General features: G+C 40.1%; 2 protein-coding genes and 1 long non-coding RNA gene across 6 annotated transcripts in view; all 3 read right to left on the reverse strand.

Moving 5' to 3' along the window:
- Nucleotides 1-1,188: 1,188 nt before the first annotated feature.
- The window catches only part of LOC134293990 (uncharacterized), a 136,983-nt gene continuing 114,472 nt past the window's right edge, over nucleotides 1,189-23,699 (reverse strand). Inside the window, exon 2 of the long non-coding RNA XR_010000965.1 lies at nucleotides 1,189-1,823. This is a non-coding gene — a long non-coding RNA (uncharacterized LOC134293990). The remainder of the gene's footprint in view (nucleotides 1,824-23,699) is intronic.
- ppcdc (phosphopantothenoylcysteine decarboxylase) lies at nucleotides 6,253-13,726 on the reverse strand. 2 transcript variants are annotated; one of them, XM_003227522.4, is made up of 6 exons: nucleotides 13,578-13,726; nucleotides 12,654-12,817; nucleotides 10,963-11,058; nucleotides 10,622-10,750; nucleotides 9,078-9,246; nucleotides 6,253-8,898 (listed from the first exon to the last, which is right to left on the reverse strand). In XM_003227522.4, the coding sequence occupies exons 2-6, from the start codon at nucleotides 12,810-12,812 to the stop codon at nucleotides 8,813-8,815; spliced, it is 639 nt and encodes a 212-aa protein (XP_003227570.2). In that variant the 5' UTR covers nucleotides 12,813-12,817; nucleotides 13,578-13,726; the 3' UTR covers nucleotides 6,253-8,812. The 2 variants fall into 2 exon arrangements, with proteins under 2 accessions (XP_003227570.2, XP_016852947.1); XM_016997458.2 differs by lacking the exons at nucleotides 12,654-12,817; nucleotides 13,578-13,726 and having other exon boundaries at nucleotides 10,967-11,058.
- scamp5 (secretory carrier membrane protein 5) overlaps nucleotides 15,272-23,699 on the reverse strand; it is a 13,032-nt gene continuing 4,604 nt past the window's right edge. For all 3 annotated transcript variants that reach the window (XM_008120739.2, XM_062963068.1, XM_062963069.1), the window contains exons 2-7: nucleotides 22,985-23,047; nucleotides 22,496-22,618; nucleotides 20,908-21,064; nucleotides 19,861-19,962; nucleotides 19,293-19,410; nucleotides 15,272-17,129 (exon numbers count right to left, since the gene is read on the reverse strand). In XM_008120739.2, coding sequence (XP_008118946.1) covers nucleotides 16,935-17,129; nucleotides 19,293-19,410; nucleotides 19,861-19,962; nucleotides 20,908-21,064; nucleotides 22,496-22,618; nucleotides 22,985-22,991 — 702 coding nt within the window. In that variant the 5' untranslated portion in view covers nucleotides 22,992-23,047 and the 3' untranslated portion in view covers nucleotides 15,272-16,934. The remainder of the gene's footprint in view (nucleotides 17,130-19,292; nucleotides 19,411-19,860; nucleotides 19,963-20,907; nucleotides 21,065-22,495; nucleotides 22,619-22,984; nucleotides 23,048-23,699) is intronic.

Genomic DNA, 23,699 nt, shown 5'->3' on the forward strand with positions numbered 1-23,699 from the left:
GAAACACTGCTTTAAAGCAAAGGCATAAAGGGTCAGCTCAAAGAATCTGGAAGATCTGAGCTCTTCCAGGTTCTTGTGCCGGCAGGACTGCTGACCAAAAGGTCGGTGGTTCGAATCCGTAATAATAAATGATCCCGGTGGTGATCAGCACATTGGGTGCCATGCCAAAAGATCTCAGCCGGCATTTGGAAACAATAGACATGGACAAAATTACGATCTGCCAACTGCAAAAGGCCACCTTACTGGTATCTGCGCGCATCATCCGAAAATACATCACACAGTCCTAGATACTTGGGAAGTGTTCGACTTGTGATGTTGTGATACAAAATCCAGCATATCTATCTTGTTTGCTGTGTCATACTAAAATAATAATAATAATAATAATAATAATAATAATAATAATAATAATTGCAAAAGGCCACCCAACTGGGATCTGCACACATCATCCGAAAATACATCATACAGTCCTAGACACTTGGGAAGTGTTCGACTTGTGATTTTGTGAAACGAAATCCAGCATATCTATCTTGTTTGCTGTGTCATGATAAAATAATAATAATAATAATATTAATAATAATAATAATAATAATAATAATAATAATAATAATAATAACAACTGCAAAAGGCCACCCAACTGGGATCTGCACACATCATCCGAAAATACATCACACAGTCCTAGACACTTGGGAAGTGTTCGACTTGTGATTTTGTGAAACGAAATCCAGCATATCTATCTTGTTTGCTGTGTCATGATAAAATAATAATAATAATAATAATATAATAATAATAATAATAATAATAATAATAATAATAATAATAACTGCAAAAGGCCACCCAACTGGGATCTGCACACATCATCCGAAAATACATCACACAGTCCTAGACACTTGGGAAGTGTTCGACTTGTGATTTTGTGAAACGAAATCCAGCATATCTATCTTGTTTGCTGTGTCATGATAAAATAATAATAATAATATAATAATAATAATAATAACTGCAAAAGGCCACCCAACTGGGATCTGCACACATCATCCGAAAATACATCACACAGTCCTAGACACTTGGGAAGTGTTCGACTTGTGATTTTGTGAAACGAAATCCAGCATATCTGTCTTGTTTGCTGTGTCATATAAATAATAGTAATAAATAAATAAAAATAATAAAACTTTACATTCCGAGGATTACAAGTTTGGTTTTTGTTGTTATTGTTTAATTTGGAGTCTCAGTTTTCCATCATGGGACCCAGCAAACAATCCAACCCAATTTTATCAACTGTTTTAAAGATGGCAAAGGAAGTCAGGAGGGCAAACTCCCACCCGATGTCCCTCAGAAAGAGCAAAGAGCATCCAACTAAGAGGTGAAGGTGGTTGGCCATCCTCTGGAAAGGAGACCACCAAAGCAACAGAGGAGGGAAAGGTTTTCTCTGTGTTTCAGGATATGGATGAATCAATCCAACAAACAGCTGGTTTTACTGCATTTCAAGATGCCCACCTCTTACTTTGGTCTTGTGAAATGGACAGCTCAATCCTTTAGCAGCTTACTTGGAATCAAGCCGTACCACACTTTGCGTAAGATGGCCACAGTTTCAGTTTTGGTTCCTCTTCTCGTTTCCTTTCCAACCCGTAAGATCCAGGGCTTTGAACCACTGGTTTTACCATCCTTCCGGTTCTGGCCGCAAGATCCCCTCCGGCACAATGTGAGAGAATCCATGAACGTTCCTCAGAATCAGTTGTGCATTGCCTTCCCCTTTTTCATTTCTGACACAAGGACTTCGTTTATTCGCACAATCTTCCAGTGAGGAAGGGTATTTCAGGCCATCTAGCCTAGTATCTAGAAATATGCAGCTTCCAAATCTATATATATAAATGAGTGATGGCATCACGGCGACCAACAAAACAACAAAACTACAGGCCCCCCAACCTCGAAATTTGACAACACAACCCATCATCCACGCCTCTAGGTTGATACAACAAAAAGAAAAGAAAAGTCCTAATTAGAGGGAAAGGAATAATTGTTTTTATCCAATTGCTGCCAGTTAGAGGACTAATCTCTGCCCACTTGATCTCCTAGCAACCCACTCAGCCCAGGGGACAAGCCGAGTTAGGCCTCACTTAGGTCTCTTCCACAGATTATCTAATTTGCACTAGATTATATGGCAGTGTAGACTCAAGGCCCTTCCACACAGCTATATAACCCATTTATAATGGACTTAATGCCAGGGGGAAACCTTTACCTTTTACCTTAACTACCACCATACTTCGCCACAGCAATGCGTGGCCGGGCACAGCTAGTAAAATAATAATAATAATAATAATAATAATAATAATAATAATAATAATAATAATAATAATAATAATCGCACAGACAGACTACAAACAGAGGCACAACTATGTGGCCCAAATGATTCATTGGAACTTATGCCTCAAGTACCACCTCCCAGCAGCAAAGAACTGGTGGGATCACAAACCTGCAAAAGTATTGGAAAATGAGCACACAAAGATACTGTGGGACTTCCGAATCCAGACTGACAAAGTTCTGGAACACAACACACCAGACATCACAGTTGTGGAAAATAACAAGGTTTGGATCATTGATGTTGCCATCCCAGGTGACAGTCGCATTGATGAAAAACAACAGGAAAAACTCAGCCGCTCTCAGGACCTCAAGATTGAACTTCAAAGCCTCTGGCAGAAACCAGTGCAGGTGGTCCCGGTGGTGATCGGCACACTGGGTGCCGTGCCAAAAGATCTCAGCCGGCGTTTGGAAACAATAGGCATTGACAAAATCACGATCTGCCAACTGCAAAAGGCCACCCTACTGGGATCTGCACGCATCATCCGAAAATACATCACACAGTCCTAGACACTTGGGAAGTGTTTGACTTGTGATTTTGTGATAGGAAATCCAGCATATCTATCTTGTTTGCTGTGTCATAATAAAATAATAATTTATTTTTCTATCCCGCCACCATCTCCCCGAAGGGATTCGGGGCAGCTAACATGGGCCGATGCCCAAAACAAAACAGAATAAAGCAATTACAACGAATATCAAAACAAAAACAGTAATAAGGTAAATAAAATAAACAATTTAAACATTTTAAAAATACACATAAAATCAGAACAAATGAGTAATAATAAAGTAGGTCCTCCACTTCCATGGAGTTAGGGGCAAAGGATCCCCACAAAGATGGAAAAATGAATATTAATCAAATCCACAAAAGCAAATGTGGAAGGCCAACTATAATATTCTCAGTGCTCAGAAAACATATTTTTGAACCAACCCATTTCATCCTCCAGGCATTTTGCACTTGGTCAGGAGCCTGTTTACAGTTTGGCCAGTTGTCACCATAGGTTATGGAGTATTATTCTGAGTTTAAATTGTTTTATATGCTATTGGTTTTACTTTCTGTATTGTACTGTGTGTTGATTTTATGCATTGCTTTAGGCGCTTTGTGTCGTATGTCGGGGTACAAAAATAAAATTATTATTAGTAAGGTAAAGGTTTCCCCTGACGTTAAGTCCAGTTATGTCTGACTCTGGGGGTTGGTGCTCATCTCCATTTCTAAGCCAAAGAGCCGGCATTGTCCATAGACACCTCCAAGGTTATGTGGCCGGCATGACTGCATGGAGCACCGTTACCTTCCCGCCGGAGCGGTACCTATTGATCTACTCACATTGGCATGTTTTTGAACTGCTAGGTTGGCAGGAGCTGGAGCTAACAGCGGGTGCTCATTCCGCTCCCGGGATTTGAACCTTGGACCTTTTGGTCTGCAAGTTCAGCAGCTCAGCACTTTAACACACTGAGCCATCAGGGCCCCCTTAAAATTATTATTATTATTATTATTATTATTATTATTATTATTATTATTATTATTATTATTATTATTAGGTAAAGGTTTCCCCTGACGTTAAGGGGCTAACAGCTAACAGCAGAAGCTCGAACCTGCTAACTTTTCGGTCAGCAAGTTCAGCAGTTTAATCTGCTGCACCACCGGGGGCTCTAAAAAATCCAAAAAAGTCAGCCATCAAATGTCTCTTGTAAATCCAAAAGCAAGGCAGTTCAGGAATAATCCCAAAATCCAAAAGAACATTTGCTTTTGTATAAAATTGTACGAGACTTTAGCCTTTCTTTTGTGCTTGGCAACAGTCGGTACCCGGGATGAACATTCTGTCCGGACGCTCCTGTTTGTGTGGGACCGATCCTTTTAAATGACGCGTGAGCCAATTCTGTTTATGGGACAGGGCCACTGACCTAACCTAGATGGATCAAAGGAAAAAGGGGAGAAGCCCTCTGTAATCCAACTTGGGGTCACCACCAGTCACTCACCCCATTCCCACGTAACAAGTAGTTAATGTTTGATCTTTGAGTGTTTTCCATCATCAAGTGTTTTCCGATCGTGTTTCCCAACAAGGGAAGCTCCCAGGCCTCCCAACCCTACTTCAACAGGGAACAAAGACCTGAAAAGACCTCTTCCAGCAGTTTGTTTGTTCCTGCCTTTGATGTCAGTGTCCTGGCTCATCAGTGGACATGGAAGAGCAAAGGGCAAAGACAGAAACCCAGCAAGAAGTAGTGGTTTGAGTCTTGGACTATGACTCTAGAGACCAAGCAAGACTCCTTGTTCAGCCATGGTGATCCAATGGGCAATCTTAAGCAAGTCACACTTTCTCAGTCTCAGAAAAACCCATGATAGGTTGTGTTGTCAATGGCGTTCATGGGCGGAATCACTGGGTTGCTGTGAGTTTTCCGGGCTGTATGCCCGTGTTCCATAAGCATTCTCTCCTGAAATTTCACCCACATCTATAAAATAATAATAATAATAATAATAATAATAATAATAATAATAATAATAATAAAGACTCTGGCAGAAACCAGTGAAGGTGGTCCCGGTGGTGATCGGCGCATTGGGTGCCGTGCCAAAAGATCTCAGCCGGCACAAAATCACGATCTGCCAACTGCAAATGGCCACCCTACTGGGATCTGCACACATCATCCGAAAATACATCACACAGTCCTCGACACTTGGGAAGTGTTTGACTTGTAATTTTGTGATACGAAATCCAGCATATCTATCTTGTTTTCCGCGTCATACAATGTTGTTGTGTCAATAATAATAATAATAATAATAATAATAATAATAAATCACATAGTCCTAAATGCTTGGGAAGTGTTCGACTTGTGATTTTGTGATACGAAATCCAGCATGTCTATCTTGTTTGCTGTGTCATAATAAAATAAAGACTCTGGCAGAAACCAGTACAGGTGGTCCCGGTGGTGATGGGCACATTGGGTGCCGTGCCAAAAGATCTCAGCCAGTATTTGGAAACAATAGACATTGACAAAATTATGATCTGCCAACTGCAAAAGGCCACCTGACTGGGATCTGCTTGTGATTTTGTGATACGAAATCCAGCATATCTGTCTTGTTTGCTGTGTCATACAATGTTGTTGTGTCAATTTCCATTATTTGAAATGTATTTGTTGTACAATGCTTTTGACACGAAATAAATAAAGTTGTGTCAATAATAACTTTCTTTTTATACCCCGCCTCCATCTCCCCGAAGGGACCCAGGCCAGCTAACATGGGGCCGAGCCCGGTAATCACAATAGAACAAAAAAAAATACAAACAAAACAAGGATTAAACAAGTGCAAACTGGGCCAAAGTGCGAGGAATGTAATTGTAAGCCTAATGGGTGAGTTAGGTGCGTAAAGTGCTGCATTTAATGGGAAACTTGCGGGCGGCAGACCAACAGACCTCACAACCTCTGAGGATGCCTGCCATAGATGTGGGCAAAATATCAGGAGAGAATGCTTCTGGAACATAGCCATACAGTCTAGAAAACTCCCAGCAACCCATGATGGGTTTATCTTTGGGGTCTACCTTTCCCAGGTAGAACTGGGGGGCTAAACCTTCCCACATCTACAAATGTGCCAGTGTTTGGGATCAGGAACGGTCATGTTTGCAAACATTGGCGCTGCATTCAAATCAAGTGCAGGCTGGCCTTGCCGACTGCGGAGGACAGATCCCTGCCTTGAACTTGGGTAAATATTGATAGAGTTTTGCTTATTGCGCTCTTTCGATACTCTCGTTGCATGCCGCTGCGTGCATACAAAGAAGCGCCTTTGTACGTCTTTTCCCTTTGGGGCATTCTCATCTCTTTGATACATATCATTTGTTTTCTATTGTTTCTTGTAGTCTGCCCTTGAGTAAATTTCATAAGAAAGGTGAGATGTAAAGGAACGAACTAAACTAATTAAACCGATTTGTGCTTTATTTAGATGTAACTCCTGTCACAGCTTTTCTAATGTTATGGTTGCCCAGGGAAAACATGTAATTGAGATTTCAAAGTAACACTGCGCTGGGAAGAACCTTAAAAGACCTTCTGGTTCAAGAGTGGAAAGGAACTGGATTTACTGGTAGATCTGTGGGATCTGAAGTATAGTACGACATTCATAACAGCCGGACCCGTATCCTCTCTCCGGATATTGGCCAACTAAAATTTGTTTAGGGTCAACAAGGTGGCTGTGCCATACATTTGGGTGGACCAGAACCCAGCTGGCCATTTATTTATTATTTATTTATTTGCTACATTTATATGCCACCCTTCTCACCCCGAAGGGGACTCAGAGCGGCTTACAAATTAAATTTACATACAATATTATATTATTAGCATAGTACAATACTGGCAATAAATTACTATATTGTACTATATCAATATATTGTAATATTATTAGTAATATTACATGTAAAATATGATATATAATTAATATTATTATATTGTATTATTAGTATATCATATTACAATATAACATTATGAATATTATACATATATATAATATGTTATATATATATATATATATATATATATATATATATATATATATATATATATCTATATATATATAAAAATTAAAATAGCATTGATGGTTGTCAGATGCCAGGGATTATTTTTAGGGCGCAGTCGCTGACTCGGCACTGGCAACATGAAAACCTAGAAGACAAAATCCAAAGTCTCGTTCCAAACCATAATTTCATGACTTCGCCAAGCAGGACTGGGTCTCTGTCTTGGCGTTAATTAAGCCCCATTAGCGAGAAGGTTTTCTTCCACGCAGGCAGAAAAGGACGGCAACCCTTGGGTGAAAAGGGTTGGGTCCAACATTCACAAGCAGCCAGCCAGCGCCCGGCAGAAGCGTCATCTTCCACCATCACGAGAATTACTACTAATAATAATGCGATCGTTATCTTAATAACAAGCACTTTTAAATATGGTCTGGCAGGGGAATATCCCAGAAAGGGGTGAGACACAGCTTTACAACATAGCATGGCAATATTTTATATTTACCTTGTGTAGAAAGTGTAAGCAAAAGCAGTTTGTAATTATCCAGAGAAGAGGGGAAATTGAATAATCTAAAACTTGAGACTCTAGGCTTGAAATAGTAATAATAATAGTAGAGTCTCACTTATCCAACATTCGCTTATCCAACGTTCCGGATTATCCAACACATTTTTATAGTCAATGTTTTCAATACATCATGATATTTTGGTGCTAAATTCGTAAATACAATAATTACAACATAGCATTACTGCGTATTGAACTACTTTTTCTGTCAAATATGTTGTAAAACATGATGTTTGGGTGCTTAATTTGTAAAATCATAACCTAATTTGATGTTTAATAGGCTTTTCCTTAACCCTTCCTTATTATCCAACATATTCGCTTATCCAACATTCTGCTGGCCCGTTTATGTTGGATAAGTGAGACTCTACTGTAATAACAGCGCTCCATGCAGTCATGCCAGTGGCTACATGACCGTAGAGGTTTCTACGGACAACGCCGGCTCTTCAGCTTAGAAATGGAGATGAGCACAAAGCCCCGGAGTTGGACACGACTGGACTTAATGGTCAGCAAGTTCAGCAGTTCAGCGGTTTAATCCACTGTGCCACCGGGGACTCCCTACCATGGAATAATAATAATAATAATCCAGATTGACAAAGTTCTGGAACACAACACACCAGACATCACAGTTGTGGAAAAGAAAAAGGTTTGGATTATTGATGTCGCCATACCAGGTGACAGTCGAATTGATGAAAAACAACATGAACAACTCAGCCGCTATCAGGACCTCAAGATCGAACTTCAAAGACTCTGGCAGAAACCAGTACAGGTGGTCCCGGTGGTGATGGGCACACTGGGTGCCGTGCCAAAAGATCTCAGCCGGCATTTGGAAACAATAGACATTGACAAAATTACGATCTGCCAACTGCAAAAGGCCATCCAAAATTACATCACAGTCCCAAACACTTGGGAAGTGTTCGACTTGTGATTTTGTGAAACGAAATCCAGCATATCTATCCTGTTTGCTGTATCATAACATAAAATAATAATAATTTATGTATAACCCGCCTCCATCTCCAATATGCCAATATAGCCTTTTGAATAAAGAAATGTAGAAACTGAGACCAAAAAAAAGAGATAAAGGGATGGGAACTCTATTGCAAGTCATGAGCTCAAAGAAAATAATTCTGCAGAAATTCTCAGTGCCCTCTTCAGGACACTGTCTGTCTTTGCATCACCTTCTTCTCTCAATGGCTCTGTCAGACTCACCACCAAATTATTCAGAAGCTTGCTGCTCCCTCTTCCGGCTGGAGATTGCACAAAAGGCAGCAAAACTGTGAGTTCAGATTTGTTAGCAAAAAGTCTCCAGCTATACACTGTGTCCAAACAGCTGGTCAGGGTTAAATCCAAGCTTGTAGTGTTTACTTTTTCTTGATTTTTTTCCCCGTATTAGAAATCCTGAAACGCCAACTGAGGATCAGCTTTGATTGGGCAGGTCCAACTCTGACAAAACTGCCTTGACTTTCTCCACAATGGTTGACACTTCTGCCATGGCACCCCGACCTGCAAGATGATGATGATGATGGTGGTGATTATTATTATTATCATTTATATTATCATTGTAAGAGATTCAGCGAGGCTCACAGTAAAACCGGTGCCATACAATTTAAAACTTGAAAAAGCATACACACATGAAAATAAAATTAAATATTAAGCTACACAGCATTGGCTTAGCGACCCACCTTCGTCTCCACAGATCAGCTTCTTCACAATGCAAGGAATCTCCACGTAGCCAAAGCCCTTGAGTTTTTCCACTTGCTGGGCAGTGATGGGATGCTCCCACATGGCCGTGTTCATGGCAGGGCAGAAGAGCAGCGGCTTGCTCAGATCCCAGGCACGGATGACACAAGTCTGTCGAGAACAATAAACAATAAACCATTGGGAAGTCTCCCTTGTCATACTGGGAGTAGGATCTCTTCATACTGGGAATAGGCTCTCTGCCAAAAAGGTCCAACAAACTGGAAATACTGTGGTCATTTGAAATTGCCATCAAGTTGACTTCTATGAAGACTTCTGAGTCATCTTATCATCAACAGGTCTTGCTCTGGTCTTGCAAAAACAGGACCATGTCTTTTTGATCAAACAGTCTTCTTATCCTTATCATCTACCTGACCAAACATTCACCTTTTCTAGTATGTCTTATGTCCAAAGTATGACAGTCTCAGCTAAACCATCTTGCCTTCTAAGGAGAGTTCAGATTTAAGCATAAAAGACTGCTGTTATTTAGTATATAAAAACGCCAAGTCTCCAAAGGAGTTCTAGTTTAGTGCCAGTTTAGTTTAAATCTTTTTTTTCCAAAATTTATTTATGAAATTTTCAAAGAATTACATTAAAAGTAGGAGAACTTTGGAATCTCATAGGAAAGTAGGGAATGAGTACATAAAAAGAAGGGGAAAAAAAGAAGAAGAAGAAAAGAGAGAAGAAAAAAAGAATAATAAAAAGTTTTTGTGACTTCCATCCTTGTCCATGTTATTTTGTTGCAGGAGATACCCCTTCCCCTGTATTGACTGTATTTTATTCTTGATTCTGCTCCTCTGTATTTAGCAAGTTTTTATCTAGGCTTATGTCTTTATATTACTAATACAGTAGAGTCTCACTTATCCAAGCTAAATGGGCCGGCAGAAGCTTGGATAAGTGAATATCTTGGATAATAAGGAGGGATTAAGGAAAAGCCTATTAAACATCAAATTAGGTTATGATTTTACAAATTAAGCACCAAAACATCATGTTATACAACCAATTTGACAGAAAAAGTAGTTCAATGCACAGTAATGTTATGTTGTAATTACTGTATTTACGAATTTAGCACCAAAATATCACGATATATTGAAAACATTGACTACAAAAATGGCTTGGATAATCCAGAAGCTTGGATAAGCGAGGCTTGGATAAGTGAGACTCTACTGTATTTCTTTTCTTTCCTGGTATAATCTAATAAAGGTTTCCAGTCTGTGTTTTTCTTTGGTTTAAATCTGAGTCTCACCTGAACAAAACGCTTGTGGATAAAGTGGTGCAATTAACAATAATAATAATAATAACTTTATTTACATGGAGGAAAGTCCTGAACAACATTGACAAAATAAACAACAATATAAATACAATTCATAGTACAAAAAGATAAAACAGGAATACTATGTAAGACAAGAATACTAAAACAGTTGATGGTATCAGTCAACCGCTAGGCACAGGGAACATGTGATATCAGCTACAACGATCGGCAACTCACCAGGAGGTTGTCACAGAGGCCATTTGCTACTTTGGCCAAGGAGTTTGCATCCAAAGGCGCCACCAGCATCAGGTCAGCCCAGCGCCTGAGTTCGATGTGGAGCACAGGATCTGAGCGCCCCTTCCACAGCTATGGAGAAAATAGCCCTATTATTATCATTACTCTTTGTATTTATATCCCGCTTTTTCTCTGCCAAATGAGACTTAAAGAGGCTATGGTTTAGTGAAATGGCCACTGAAATACACTACACCAACAGCACTCCCTTTGGAAACAATTTAAGTCCCACCCAAACCAGGAAAATGCTGTACTTGGAAAGCTTAGTGGAGCTGAGCATCACTGACTTGCCATTCATCTGCATCGCTGTAGAGAGTTACGGGGATCTCCTCCGAATTGTAGAAATGCTTAGCATTTTCTGTAGTCACCACTTGCACTTCCAGCTGGAAAAAGAAACCAGGAATGGGGAAGAAGGGCCAGAGAGGAGTTATTTGAGGTTGGGAGCTGAACTGAGTATTTATAATCCTATGCACCACTTCTAGATGGTTTATTCCCATTGAAAATAATGCAGATTACACCATTTGTAAATAGCAATAGTTATGCTGCTATGACTCCACACTCGCATGGAATTAATGACGTGGATGGGGAACAAGTTGTCTTTGCTGCAAGAGTCAGATTATGAAATTCAAGATCCAAAAAGTATGCTCTTGACTGACATGCAGGCTTCCACATTTGCGAGCAAAAAGAATGCTTCCAAAGACGGGTCAATTGCATCAATCTTTCTGAGAATCAAAGAAAACCATTCTGAAATAAAATGACCTGATAACAAAGAGGGAATATAATTGATAACAATATTATAATGGAATACAATATACTACTAATATATAATATATAATATTAATTATATATTATATATTAAATGTAATATTACTAATAATATTACCATATAATGATATAGTACAATATAGTAATTTAATGCTTATATTGTGCTATGCTAATAATATATAGTATGTTCATTTGATTTGTAAGCCGCTCTGAGAGCGGGATATAAATGTAGTAAATAAATAAACACAGTAGAGTCTCACTTACCCAACATAAACGGGCCAGCAGAACGTTGGATAAGCGAATATGTTGGATAATAAGGAGAGATTAAGGAGAAGCCTATTAAACATCAAATTAGGTTATGATTTTTCAAATTAAGCACCAAAACATCATGTTATACAATAAATCTGGCAGAAAAAGTAGTTCAGTACTCAGTAATGCTACGTAGTAATTACTGTATTTACAAATTTTGCACCAAAATATCATTATATATTGAAAACATTGACTACAAAAATGCGTTGGATAATCCAGAACGTTGGATAAGCGAGTGTTGGATAAGTGAGACTCTACTGTAAATAAATAATAGCTATTGGGGTCTGCTTGAAAATATATATGCAGCCAGAATTTTATACCTCTCATCCATGCCAAGGGTTTCTATTCCCTAGTAAATAGTAGTACAGTAGTCTCTCGCTTATTCAACCTTCAATATTCTATATTATCCAACACAGTCTGCATTTTAGTAGTCAATGTTTTACTAGTTAATATTTTCAATACATTGTGAAGTTTTGGTGCTAAATTCGTAAATACAGTAATTACACAGCCTGGGCTGTGGCGCAGGCTGGAGAGCAAGCCAGCTGCAACCAGCTGCAATGAATCACTTTGACCAGGAGGTCATGAGTTCGAGGCCCGCTCAGAGCCTAAATAAATACTACGTAACATTACCATGTATTGAACTACTTTTTCTGTCAATTTGTTGTAAAATATGATGTAAAATTTGACGTTTAATAGGCTTTTCCTTAATCCCTACTTATTATCCTACATTTTCGCTTATCCAGCATTCTGCTGGCCCGTTTATGTATGATAAGCAAGACTCTACTGTAGTAGTTTATTAACGATTAGACCATGGGTGACTTGCAAACAAAATAAATAAGATACTACTGTAAAAAAAATGTAAATCCTATCTGTTACTCAAAGAATCTGTGTAGCATGTACTCACTCCAGGTATCTTCAGAAGCTCAGAGACGAGAAGAGGCAGCTTTAAGGCGGCCACGCTTCCAGTGACGCCAACAAGAAGGTGGACCTTCTTCTGTTTGGTCAAGCATTGTGGGTCCGACTCTGGGATGGGATTCATATTGGCCTCAGGAAGCATCCGCATTAGAGCTGCAAACAAAGAGAACACAATTTAGCAGACATTCCCAAATTTAGGATATCCTTCACCCTGGTCAGATTACCATCAACATTACTGCGGGGTAGGTTTACAGGTATCCCCTACCATGGAGAAAGTGGAAACTGCTTCTATATATTCAATATATATTCAATATTCTATATATTAGAAGAGACTCCCAAAGGCCATCCAGTCTGACCCCCTGCTAGGCCCGGGCTGTGGCACAGGCTGGAGAGCAAGCCATCTGAAACCAGCTGCAATGAATCACTCTGACCAGGAGGTCATGAGTTTGAGGCCCGCTCGGAGCCTATGTTTATCTTGTCCTTGTTCTATGTTAAAAAGGCATTGAATGTTTGCCTATATGTGTAATGTGATCCGCCCTGAGTCCCCTTCGGGGTGAGAAGGGCAGAATATAAATGCTGTAAATAAATAAATAAATAAATAAAATGCACAACCAAAACCCTCCTGACAGATGGCCATCCAAACTCGAGATCAGGAGGCCCCAACACAATCCAAGCAGCTCTTATCATCAAGGTGTATCTACACTGTAGAATTAACGTGCTTTGACCCCACTTTAACTGCCATAGCCCAATGTTTTGGGATCCTGAGAGTTGTAGCTAGTGTGGCTCCAGCCCTCTTTGACAGAAAAGGCACAAGACCTTGGAAAACTACAGATCCCAGGAATGTAGCGGTTTAAAATTGTGTTTTGCTTCGCCCACAATCAAACGTCAATATTTATATATATATTTTAATTACCAGAAACGACATCAATCCGGTCCTTCCGATTCACCTGCAAAAGGTTAGGCGCGCAGCACCGGACATCATTGAGAAACGGACTTTCCGGTTCCTACCTTCCATAGGCGAGAATAGTAGCCATAGAGTGGAGCTAGACCGGCACGAAAAGAAACTTCCGCTTCTTCCCTTCGCTTTAATCAACTGCGCCCTAATGACCGCCAGTCCTTTTGCGCCTCCAGTGGACATATTTAAAATTGCACCCCTTGATCTTCTGCTTAAAGCCACAGCGGCGTCTTTGGCCCAGTTCTTTGCAGCTCCAATATAAGGTTCTTTGCTGCCATCGAGTGGCCGAATTGTGGAACTGCAACTTTTTAATTTTTATAGATGAGCAATAAAGGCTTTGGCTCAGCCATAGGCTCCTATAGCTGGAGCTACACCACTATACAATAATAATAATCACGATCTGCCAACTGCAAAAGGCCACCCTACTGGGATCTGCACGCATCATCCGAAAATACATCACACAGTCCTAGACACTTGGGAAGTGTTCGACTTGTGATTTTGTGATACGAAATCCAGCATGTCTATCTTGTTTGCTGTGTCTTTATAATAATAATAATAATAATAATGATAAGAAGAAGAAGAAGAAGAAGAAGAAGAAGAAGAAGAAGAAGAAGAAGAAGAAGAAGAAGAAGAAGAAGAAGAAGCCGACAACACTTGGGAAGTGTCCGATGTGTTATCCAATACAACAGCCAGCAGAGTGTCTGCTGTGGACTCATCTTGTTGTGTTTCTAATAATAATAATAATAATAATAATAATGACACTTGCAAAGTTTTCGACTTGTGATTTTGTGATAGAAAATCCAGCATATCTATCTTGTTAATACATACAATGTCGCTGTGTCAATAATAATAATAATAATAATAATAATAATAATAATAATTTATTTTATTTTTCTATCTCGCCACCATCTTCCAGAAGGGACTCGGGGTGGCTAATATGGGGCCAAGCCCAAAACAGAAACAAAATAAAACAATTTCAACCAATATCTAGAACAAAAACAATGATACATCAATCCAATAAAATAAACAATTTAAACATTTTAAAATACGATAAAACACTTAAAACCAGAACAAATTATCCAGATTATCTGCTTCGAACTGGATTATATGGCAGTGTGGACTCAGTTTGAAGCAAGTGTTGTGGATTGTCTGTGTGGAAGGGCCCTGAGTTTATTCATAGCTCAGGAAAAGTATCCTCTTTTAAGTGGAGAAGTAAAATATAAATGTAAAGGTTTCCCCTGACATTAAGTATAGACGTGTCCGACTCTGGGGGTTGGTGCTCATCTCCATTTCTAAGCCAAAGAGCCGGCGTTGTCCGTAGACACCTCCATGGTCACGTGGCCGGCATGACTGCATGGAGCGCCGTTACCTTCCTGCCGGAGCAGTACCTATTCATCTACTCACATTTGCATGTTTTCGAACTACTAGGTTGGCAGAAGCTGGGGCGAACAGAGGAGGAGAAGCAGCAGTCAGGAGGCTTGTCGAGGGTTTTGCGAGACCAGTCACTCTCATTGCAACGGTGTAGTAACAGTGAGGCTGGAAACCATATTTTTTTAATTCTTGGGGACCACTGGTGCTACACGCACCACAGGTTGGGAACCACTGATTTATATTGACAAGACACACTAGGATAAAAGGAAAGGAAGCCACACTTTCAATATAATTTGCTTTATTCGTTCATCTCCAGGTTGACACTGTTTCGTCGGGGACAGACACGGAATGATCATCACAAGTGGTCCCGATATTTAAAATTTCCCCCTTTTCCCCATTGGTTAATATATAACTCATTCTTTTTTTTAATTTTTTTTTACAAGGAAAAAAAAAACCTCTGCTGTGAACTAGATGTGTTGACAAGATTACTCATGGCACCAGGGCTATTTCGGGAGTCAGTGAAAACAAACGCACAGAGAGATTGCCAGCATCCTTTTCTCCATTGGATTGCTGTTTTTTCCCCAAGGAGAAGGGTATTGCCAATATTTTCTTTCAGTTCCTCAAATATTTAGCATTGCATGGGGTGCATCCACACTGTAGAATTAATGTGGTTTAACATGATAGTTAAAGCACTAAGTTGCATTAATTCTATCGTGTAGATCAGGCAAGGGCAAACTTGGGCCCTCCGGGTGTTTTGGACTTCAACTCCCACAATTCCTAACAGCCTACCGGCTGTTAGGAATTGTGGGAGTTGAAGTGCAAAACACCCGGAGGGCCCAAGTTTGCCCATGCCTGAGCTAGCCTTTGCACATAGCAAGAAGTAAAATACATCCTACTTTGTCATTTTTGTTGTTATAACACTGTATATTTCTGGCTCAACCGCTCCACTCCTAACGTCAATGGCATAAACGTTCATAACAAAAGGAGAGAAATCTCCAACTCATTCCATCTGATCCAAAAAATGAGGCAGATGCCTATAGATTTGGCTGGAATGCACAGGGAGGTGGGAGTACCTCTCAAATAGATGCTGAAAATAGAATTTCAATGGGAAGCAGAGCCCATTGGCATGGAAGGAGATAGCCAAAGTGCCCAAATATTGGCAATGTCTTGTACAGAGTTGTTGTGTGTTTTCCCGAATGTATGGACCTTCCACAGATATATAAACTCCTTTGTCTAGTTTCCAATATACCTCACAACCTCTGAGGATGTTTTCCATAGATGTGGGTGAAACATCAGGAGAGAATGCTTCTGGAACATGGCCATACAGCCTGGAAAACACACAACAAACATGTGATCCCGGCCATGACAACACAATGTCATGTACAGTCATGGAATCATAGAATCAAATAATAAGGACAGAATGATCGTCAGAATCATGAATGATCATTTGCCACGAAATCCATCTTTGGGCCACTATTGGACTGTCAACATTGGTGCCCAGAGTACTATAAACACCAGCTATCACCACGGTAAATTTAAGAGGAAAAAAAACCCCACCACTGTACACTATTTCACAAAAGAGAAAAATGTAGCACACACATACAGTCACCACGGCACAATACAACTGTCTCGCAACTTCTTCAAAGAGATTATCTCCGTGGACGATTATTGAGGAACATAGTTGAGGGTAAAAGGAATCAAGAGGAGACTCTGAAGCACCTCCTGGCTATCGAGGGAGTTATGATACAGACCCATCCCTCCTGTACAGCGGAAGATTTCCCACCCCGTAACCCACATTCACGGAAACATACATCCGGACATACACACAAACACACATACATACATACATACACACGCTCCCGTCCCAGTTCTTCCTACCCAGCTCCGGCCACAAACCCATTGGGCTCCCAATCTCCCCGGGATCTTTCTCATCGGGATCGGCTCTCACATGTCGTTGGGGTAGTTATAGTTAGGGGTGGCCGAATACTGTGTTTCGTGCTGCATCATGCCGCCCTGGACGGCCCCCACGGCCGCGTTTTGGGCCGCTTGCTGGACGTGCGGGTTCTTCCAGGCGCCCGTTGTCCACTCCTCTTGCGCTTTGCTGAAGCTCCCGCCGCTTCCTCGGTAAAACTTATGCACCTGTGTTCAGAGGAAGCAGAAGAATAGACATGAAGGAGGCTTACATTCACATCTCAATCCAGGATGGGTTTCTCTCCATTGCACTCTCCATGGCTAATGGATGTGCATAAGATGTCATTTCAGGCTGGATCTACACTGCCATATAATGCGATTCAATGATCATATATTTATATTTATTTACTAGCTGTGCCCGGCCACACGTTGCTGTGGCGAAGTATGGTGGTATGGGAAATAAAGTATTGAGGAACTGGTGGTAGTTAAGGTAAAGGGTAAAGGTTTTCTCCTGACATTAAGTCCATTATAAATGGGTTATATAGCTGTGTGGAAGGGCCTTGAGTCTACACTGCCATATAATCCAGTTAATAATAATCCAGCCTTATATGTGTACAATGTGATCCGCCCTAAGTCCCCTTTGGGGTGAGAAGGGTGGAATATAAATACTGTAAATAAATAAATAATAATATTTAAATATTAATATTGATAAATATTAATTAATATTCATAATATTATATTGTATTATAATATAATACTAATAATACAATATAATAATATTAATTATACTAGCTGTGCCCAGCCACGCGTTGCTGTGGCGAAGTATGGTGGTATGGGAAATAAAGTATTGAGGAATTGGTAGTAGTTAAGGTAAAGGGCAAAGTCCATTATAAATGGGTTATATAGCTGTGTGGAAGGGACTTGAGTCTACACTGCCATATAATCCAGTTAAAATCAGATAATCTGTATTTTATAGGCAGTGTGGAAAAGGCCTAAGTGAGGCCTAACTCTGCCTGTCCCCTGGGCTGAGTGGGTTGCTAGGAGGCCAAGTGGGCGGAGCTTAGCCTTCTAACTGGCAGCAATTGGATAAAAACAATTATTCCTCTTCCTCTAATTAGGACTTTATTTTTCTTTTCTTTTTGTTGTATGAACGTAGAGGCATGGAGGAGGGGTTGTATTGCCAAGTTTAGTGTTTCTGGGATGTGTAGTTTTGTTGTTTTGTCCGAGGCCGAAATTTTTTTATCCTTTTATATATATAGATTACAGACGATGACCAGCAACAGAAAGTGTACAAGCATCAGAATAGCGTAGAAACGTATGCAATTAGATATTAAGAAACACAGTGAAGAACAAGGTTAAAACACAGTATTGAATGTGGTAGTTAAAACGATATAAAATATTTATATGCTAAAATGACAAAGGTAAATGCTGAAGTAAATATTAAAACCTTCTAAAACTGTGGCAACATCTTGCACCGACAAGCTATCACTGCTGCACAAAAGCTAGCAACTTTGGCAGTAATTTTGAGGTCTTGGTCTGCCATTTTATAAATGATCATATAAAACAACTAGCTGTGCCCGGCCACGTGTTGCTGTGGCAAAGTGTGGTAGTATGGGAAATAAAGTATTGAGGAATTTGTCATCGTTAGTATATGTTATTTCCTAAAGCTTGTGAATATACGAGGGCTATCCAGAAAGTAGATTACGTTTTGGAATTAAAAATGAACAAAGTATAGGAGAAAACATTGACCATATGCAGTTGAAAGCCAGACCCAAATACCACTTCTCAACATAGTCCCCATTCAAATTTAGGCTCTTATCATAGCGAGGGATGAGCTTGGCAACCCCTTCCCCACAAAACTCTGTCGCTTGCGTCCTCAAAAAGTATAGGAGAAAACATTGACCATATGCAGTTGAAAGCCAGACCCAAATACCACTTCTCAACATAGTCGCCATTCAAATCTAGGCACTTATCATAGCAATGAATGAGCTTGGCAACTCCTTCCCCACAAAACTCTGCCGCTTGCGTCCTCAAAAAGTATAGGAGAAAACATTTACCATATGCAGTTGAAAGCCAGACCCAAATACCACTTCTCAACATAGTCGCCATTCAAATCTAGGCACTTATCATAGCAATGAATGAGCTTGGCAACTCCTTCCCCACAAAACTCTGCCGCTTGGCTTGCATCCTCAACCAGGCGGGCGTCCCTTTCCACAGCTGCGCATGTGCATACGCTCAACTTTGCCCCATGCTTGTCCTGGATCGCTCTTCTAAAGTTTTGCAAGAAGTACACCTCTCCTGTCCCAAAAAACGGTTGCCATAACCTTCCTTGCAAGCATTTGCAAAACAGGAGAGCGATCTAGGACGAGTGGACTTTTCTCATGCACTTACCATACTGAGAGCGATGAAGGAGAAGACGGACATCGCCGTGAAGAGGACGGTGGGGATGAGCATCACAACAGCCGAGCCCACATTGGTGCCAAGGAAGGATATTGCCGCGATCCAGCCACTGAAGAGGAACCAGAAGGAGGGAAAAGAGGGACTTTGAGGAATGCCAGATCTCTCGGAAGCAGTCATTTAATCAGAAGTTGCAATCCAGGGAAGTTGTCAGGTTGACTGGGTATGGGACCTCACCGAAAACGAGCTCCGATGGACATATCGACAATGGCTGCATCTACACTGCCATAGATCAAACTGCATTATATGGGTCTACATTGAACATATTATAATACAGTTCCAAACTCTGCCTAGCTTTAAGAAAGATTGGGATGTGTTCATTACCTTTTCACAGCAAAACATTTGTTAATAGTAGAATTCATTAGTCACCAAAGGTGGGACTATACGCAATCATTTAAAAGGAGTAAACGAATAAGAGATTTTTAAAAATCAGATCGAGGGAAGGTGCTTATGTGTTTTGTTTTTTCTTCTTCTTGAATTTCTACTGGAAATGGATTCTTACCAGACTCCCCAACCAGGGATGCCGACTGCCTGGATGATGCTGATCACGAGCTGGGCCATGAAAGTGAAGAAAAACGCCATGAAACTGAAGGAACTGTCTGTCCTACAAAGAAGAAATAAAACGAATATTAATAATGATTGAATCCAAATGATAAACTATGGCTGTCCACAACTTAATTATTAGTGTTGTGCATTCATGATCAACCTTGACCCATTTCGTGTCCCTGCTTTCAGTGGGTCTCCGATCCGTTTTTTGGGAGCTTCCTGAAATCTCTAGAGCAAGAAATTCTTACTCCAGAGGAGGTGCCCGGCTGCAGGCACTGTCAGGCACCCATGCTTTCTGGGCCTGCATGCCACACACACACACTCCTTTGAAAGAAAATGTATGTGTGGTTTATATGCCCAGAAAATGGAGCACATGGCTGTCAGTGCCTACAGCTGAACGCCTCCTCTAGAGCAAGAAATTCTTACTCCAGAGGAGGCGCTCGGCTGCAGGCACTGACAAGCACCCATGCTTTCTGGGCCTGCATGCCACACACACACATTCCTTGGAAATAGTGTATGTGGTGTGCATGCCCAGAAACCGTGCACGTCTGCCAGTGCCTGCAGCCAAGCACCTCTAGAATAAGAAATTCATACTCCAGAGGAGGCGCTCGGCTGCAGGCACTGGAAAACACCCAAGCTTTCTGAGCCTGCGTGCCACACACACACTCTCCTTAAAAAGAGAGTATGTGGTGTGCATGCCCAGAAACCGTGCACGTCTGCCAGTGCCTGCAGCTAAGCACCTCTAGAGTAAGAAATTCATACTCCAGAGGAGGCGCTTGGCTGCAGGCACTGACAGGCACCCATGCTTTCTGAGCCTGCGTGCCACACACACTCTCTCCTTGGAAATAGTGTGTATATGTGGTTTGTATGCCCAAAAAGCAGAGCATCATTTCTGGAACCACAATGGCTCGGAGTTAACTAAAGCACAGGAGACCCTCCTCTTTTATGAAGCTCTTTTATGAAGACCTGGAGCCTCACAATACATCTACACTTTGCCACTTACTTGAAGGCTTTGTAAATGGGTCTAAACCAGCAGACATAGGAGCAGGGAGTAAAGAGAATAAGCCAGAGAATGGCCAGCCCAAAGTTAACCGCTCCGCCGCCTCCGATCATCCAGGCAAGGCAGCCGATCAGGTTCACGGCCAAAGTGATGCTATTCACTGCAAACACATGGATAGAGAGAGACAAAGAAGAAGAGGAAGAGAGGACGGAAAGAAAGGAAGGAAGGAAGGAGGAGAAGAAGAAAGGTTGCTGATCACTCGGTTAGAGAAAGGCATGCAGAAGGTTTTCAGTGCAGTGCAGTGCTTTGGGCATTTTTTGAGAGGGACATGGGATATATAATAATAATAATAATAATAATAATAATAATAATAATAATAATAATAATAATAATCATTGACAAAATCATGATCTGCCAACTGCAAAAGGCCACCCTGCTGGGATCTGCACACATCATCCGAAAATACATCACACCGTCCTAGACACGTGGGAAGTGTTCGACTTGTGATTTTGTGATACGAAATCCAGCATGTCTATCTTGTTTGTATAATAATAATAATAATAATAATAATAATAATAATAACAACAATAACAATAATAGGAGTACAGGTGAGTTTTATATTTAGGTTTGGGACCTATAAATAAAGTGAATAATAATAATAATAATAATAATAATAATAATAATAATAATAATAATAATATATGGAGTACAGGTGAGTTTTATATTTAGGTTTGGGTCCTATAAGTAAAATGTATAACAACAACAACAACAACAACAACAACAACAACAACAACAATAATGTATATGGAGTACAGGTGAGCTTTATATTTAGGTTTGGGACTTATAAATAAAGTGTGCAATAATAATAATAACAATAATAATAATACTGTATATGGAGTACAGGTGAGTTTTATATTTACGTTTGGGTCCTATAAATAAAGTGAATAATAATAATAATAATAATAATAATAATAATAATAATAATAACAATAATGTATATGAGGTACAAGTGAATTTTATATTTAGGTATGGGTCCTTTAAATAAAGCGGATAATAATAATACTGTATATAGAGTACAGGTGAGTTTTATACTTAGGTTAGGGTCCTATAAATAAAGTGTATAATAATAATAATAATAATAATAATATATGGAGTACAGGTGAGTTTTATATTTAGGTTTGGGTCCTATAAATAAAGTGAATAATAGTAATAATAATAATAATAAATGGAGTACAGTTTTACATTTAGGTTTGGGTACTACATGCAAGATATCTCACTATGCACATAAGCAAATCCAAAGAAAACCCAATCATTATCAGGAGAAAGGTGGGAATAAGAATTAAGTAAATAAATAGAAATAAATAAAATCCTGGTCCCAAGTTTTACGGAAAAGGGATCCTCAATGTGTACATAGTTTTCTTGTTAGTATCATTATGTCACAGAATAGCGTGCTCTATTTTTCCCCACTCGCCTGGCCTTTTCAATCAATAGCAAATGGAAACAAAGCCCAGACGGATCCCTTGCTTTTTTTTCCAGCACATGCTTCTCTTAACCCTCGGTGCCTTTTCCACGTATCAACCGTGCAACTCACACATCCAGAGGTAGTAAAGGCGTTTGACGGTGGTCCGGTGGAGCGGTGGGATCTCTTCGTCGAAATCTTGGTAGAAACAAGGCTTCAAGGGGATGAATCGCGGGAGAGGGGGGAAATTGTTTTCTGTTTTAAAAAAGAAGAGGTTTGTATTTTTTTATTGACTTTTCCACTCATGAACAGAACTTGTTTCCTTTTTATTTTCGCTTTGTGGGATTGGTTATTTGCAGATTTGACTAATATAGTCTCCCTAATAATCTTCCGGTGCAATTCTATGGGCACCTTCCACTGGAAGGCTCCCATTTGAAACATATAAGAACTATCCAAAGTTCTGAATGCTACCTTGGCATAAATGCATCACCACTGACATCATTTCCACTAAATCCTCCTCGTAAAGGACTCATAATATCACCATAGGTTGGCCTTACTTAAAGCACCTCCGTCCAAACAAAGAACATTTCTGTTAAGAGTAATAACATATTAGTATCTTACCTCCCATGGTGTCGTTTGGCCCTTCACAACTTTGGAGAATAACTTGTCACACCACCGTAAGAGCTGAAAGAAATCAGAAAATGCATTAAGTGGATAATGTCATTATACAGTTCGGACACTAGAGGTCACTGCATAGTGATACGAAATCCAGCATATCTATCTTGTTTGCTGTGTCATAATGATAATAATAATAATAATAATAATAATAATAACAACAACAACAACAACAACAACAGCAACAATAATAATAATAATAACAACTTCCTGGCAGAATATGTAAAGCAAAGTGAAGAACCTGCTTTGATTGAAGTAAAAAATCAGAAACTCCTCAAAGCACAGAAGACAAAAAAATCAGTACAAGAAAACCGCACTACAAACTAGAGCTGACAGCTGGCACAACAAAACATTGCATGGAAAGTTCCTTGACAAAATTGAAGGAAAAGCTGACAAGGAGAAGACCTGTTTGCTGTGTCATACAACGTCGTTGTGTCAATAATAATAATAACAACTTTATTCTTGTATCCTGCCACCATCTCCCCGAAGAGACTCGGGGCAGCTTACCCAGGGACGAGCCCAACAATAACAACATAACTTATGTAAAAATAATATAATTCACTTCGAACTCCAGGGGCCGGGCTGTGGCGCAGCTGGTTAGTAGCCAGCTGCAATAAATCACTACTAACCTAGTGGTCAGGGGATTGAAGCTTGATTGGAT

Source organism: Anolis carolinensis, unplaced genomic scaffold, assembly GCF_035594765.1.
Source record: "Anolis carolinensis isolate JA03-04 unplaced genomic scaffold, rAnoCar3.1.pri scaffold_11, whole genome shotgun sequence".
Lineage (NCBI taxonomy): Eukaryota > Metazoa > Chordata > Lepidosauria > Squamata > Dactyloidae > Anolis > Anolis carolinensis.

Bases quoted from the DNA above. Each gene is read 5' to 3' on its own strand.
- ppcdc (XM_003227522.4), bottom strand. From the start codon at position 12,812: ATGCGGATGCTTCCTGAGGCCAATATGAATCCCATCCCAGAGTCGGAC. The intron at 9,247-10,621 runs GTGAGTTGCCGA...TGTTCTCGACAG, and splicing joins GCCTCTGTGACAACCTCCTG to ACTTGTGTCATCCGTGCCTG. The intron at 8,899-9,077 runs GTGGGTCGCTAA...ATCATCTTGCAG, and splicing joins GCTGATCTGTGGAGACGAAG to GTCGGGGTGCCATGGCAGAA.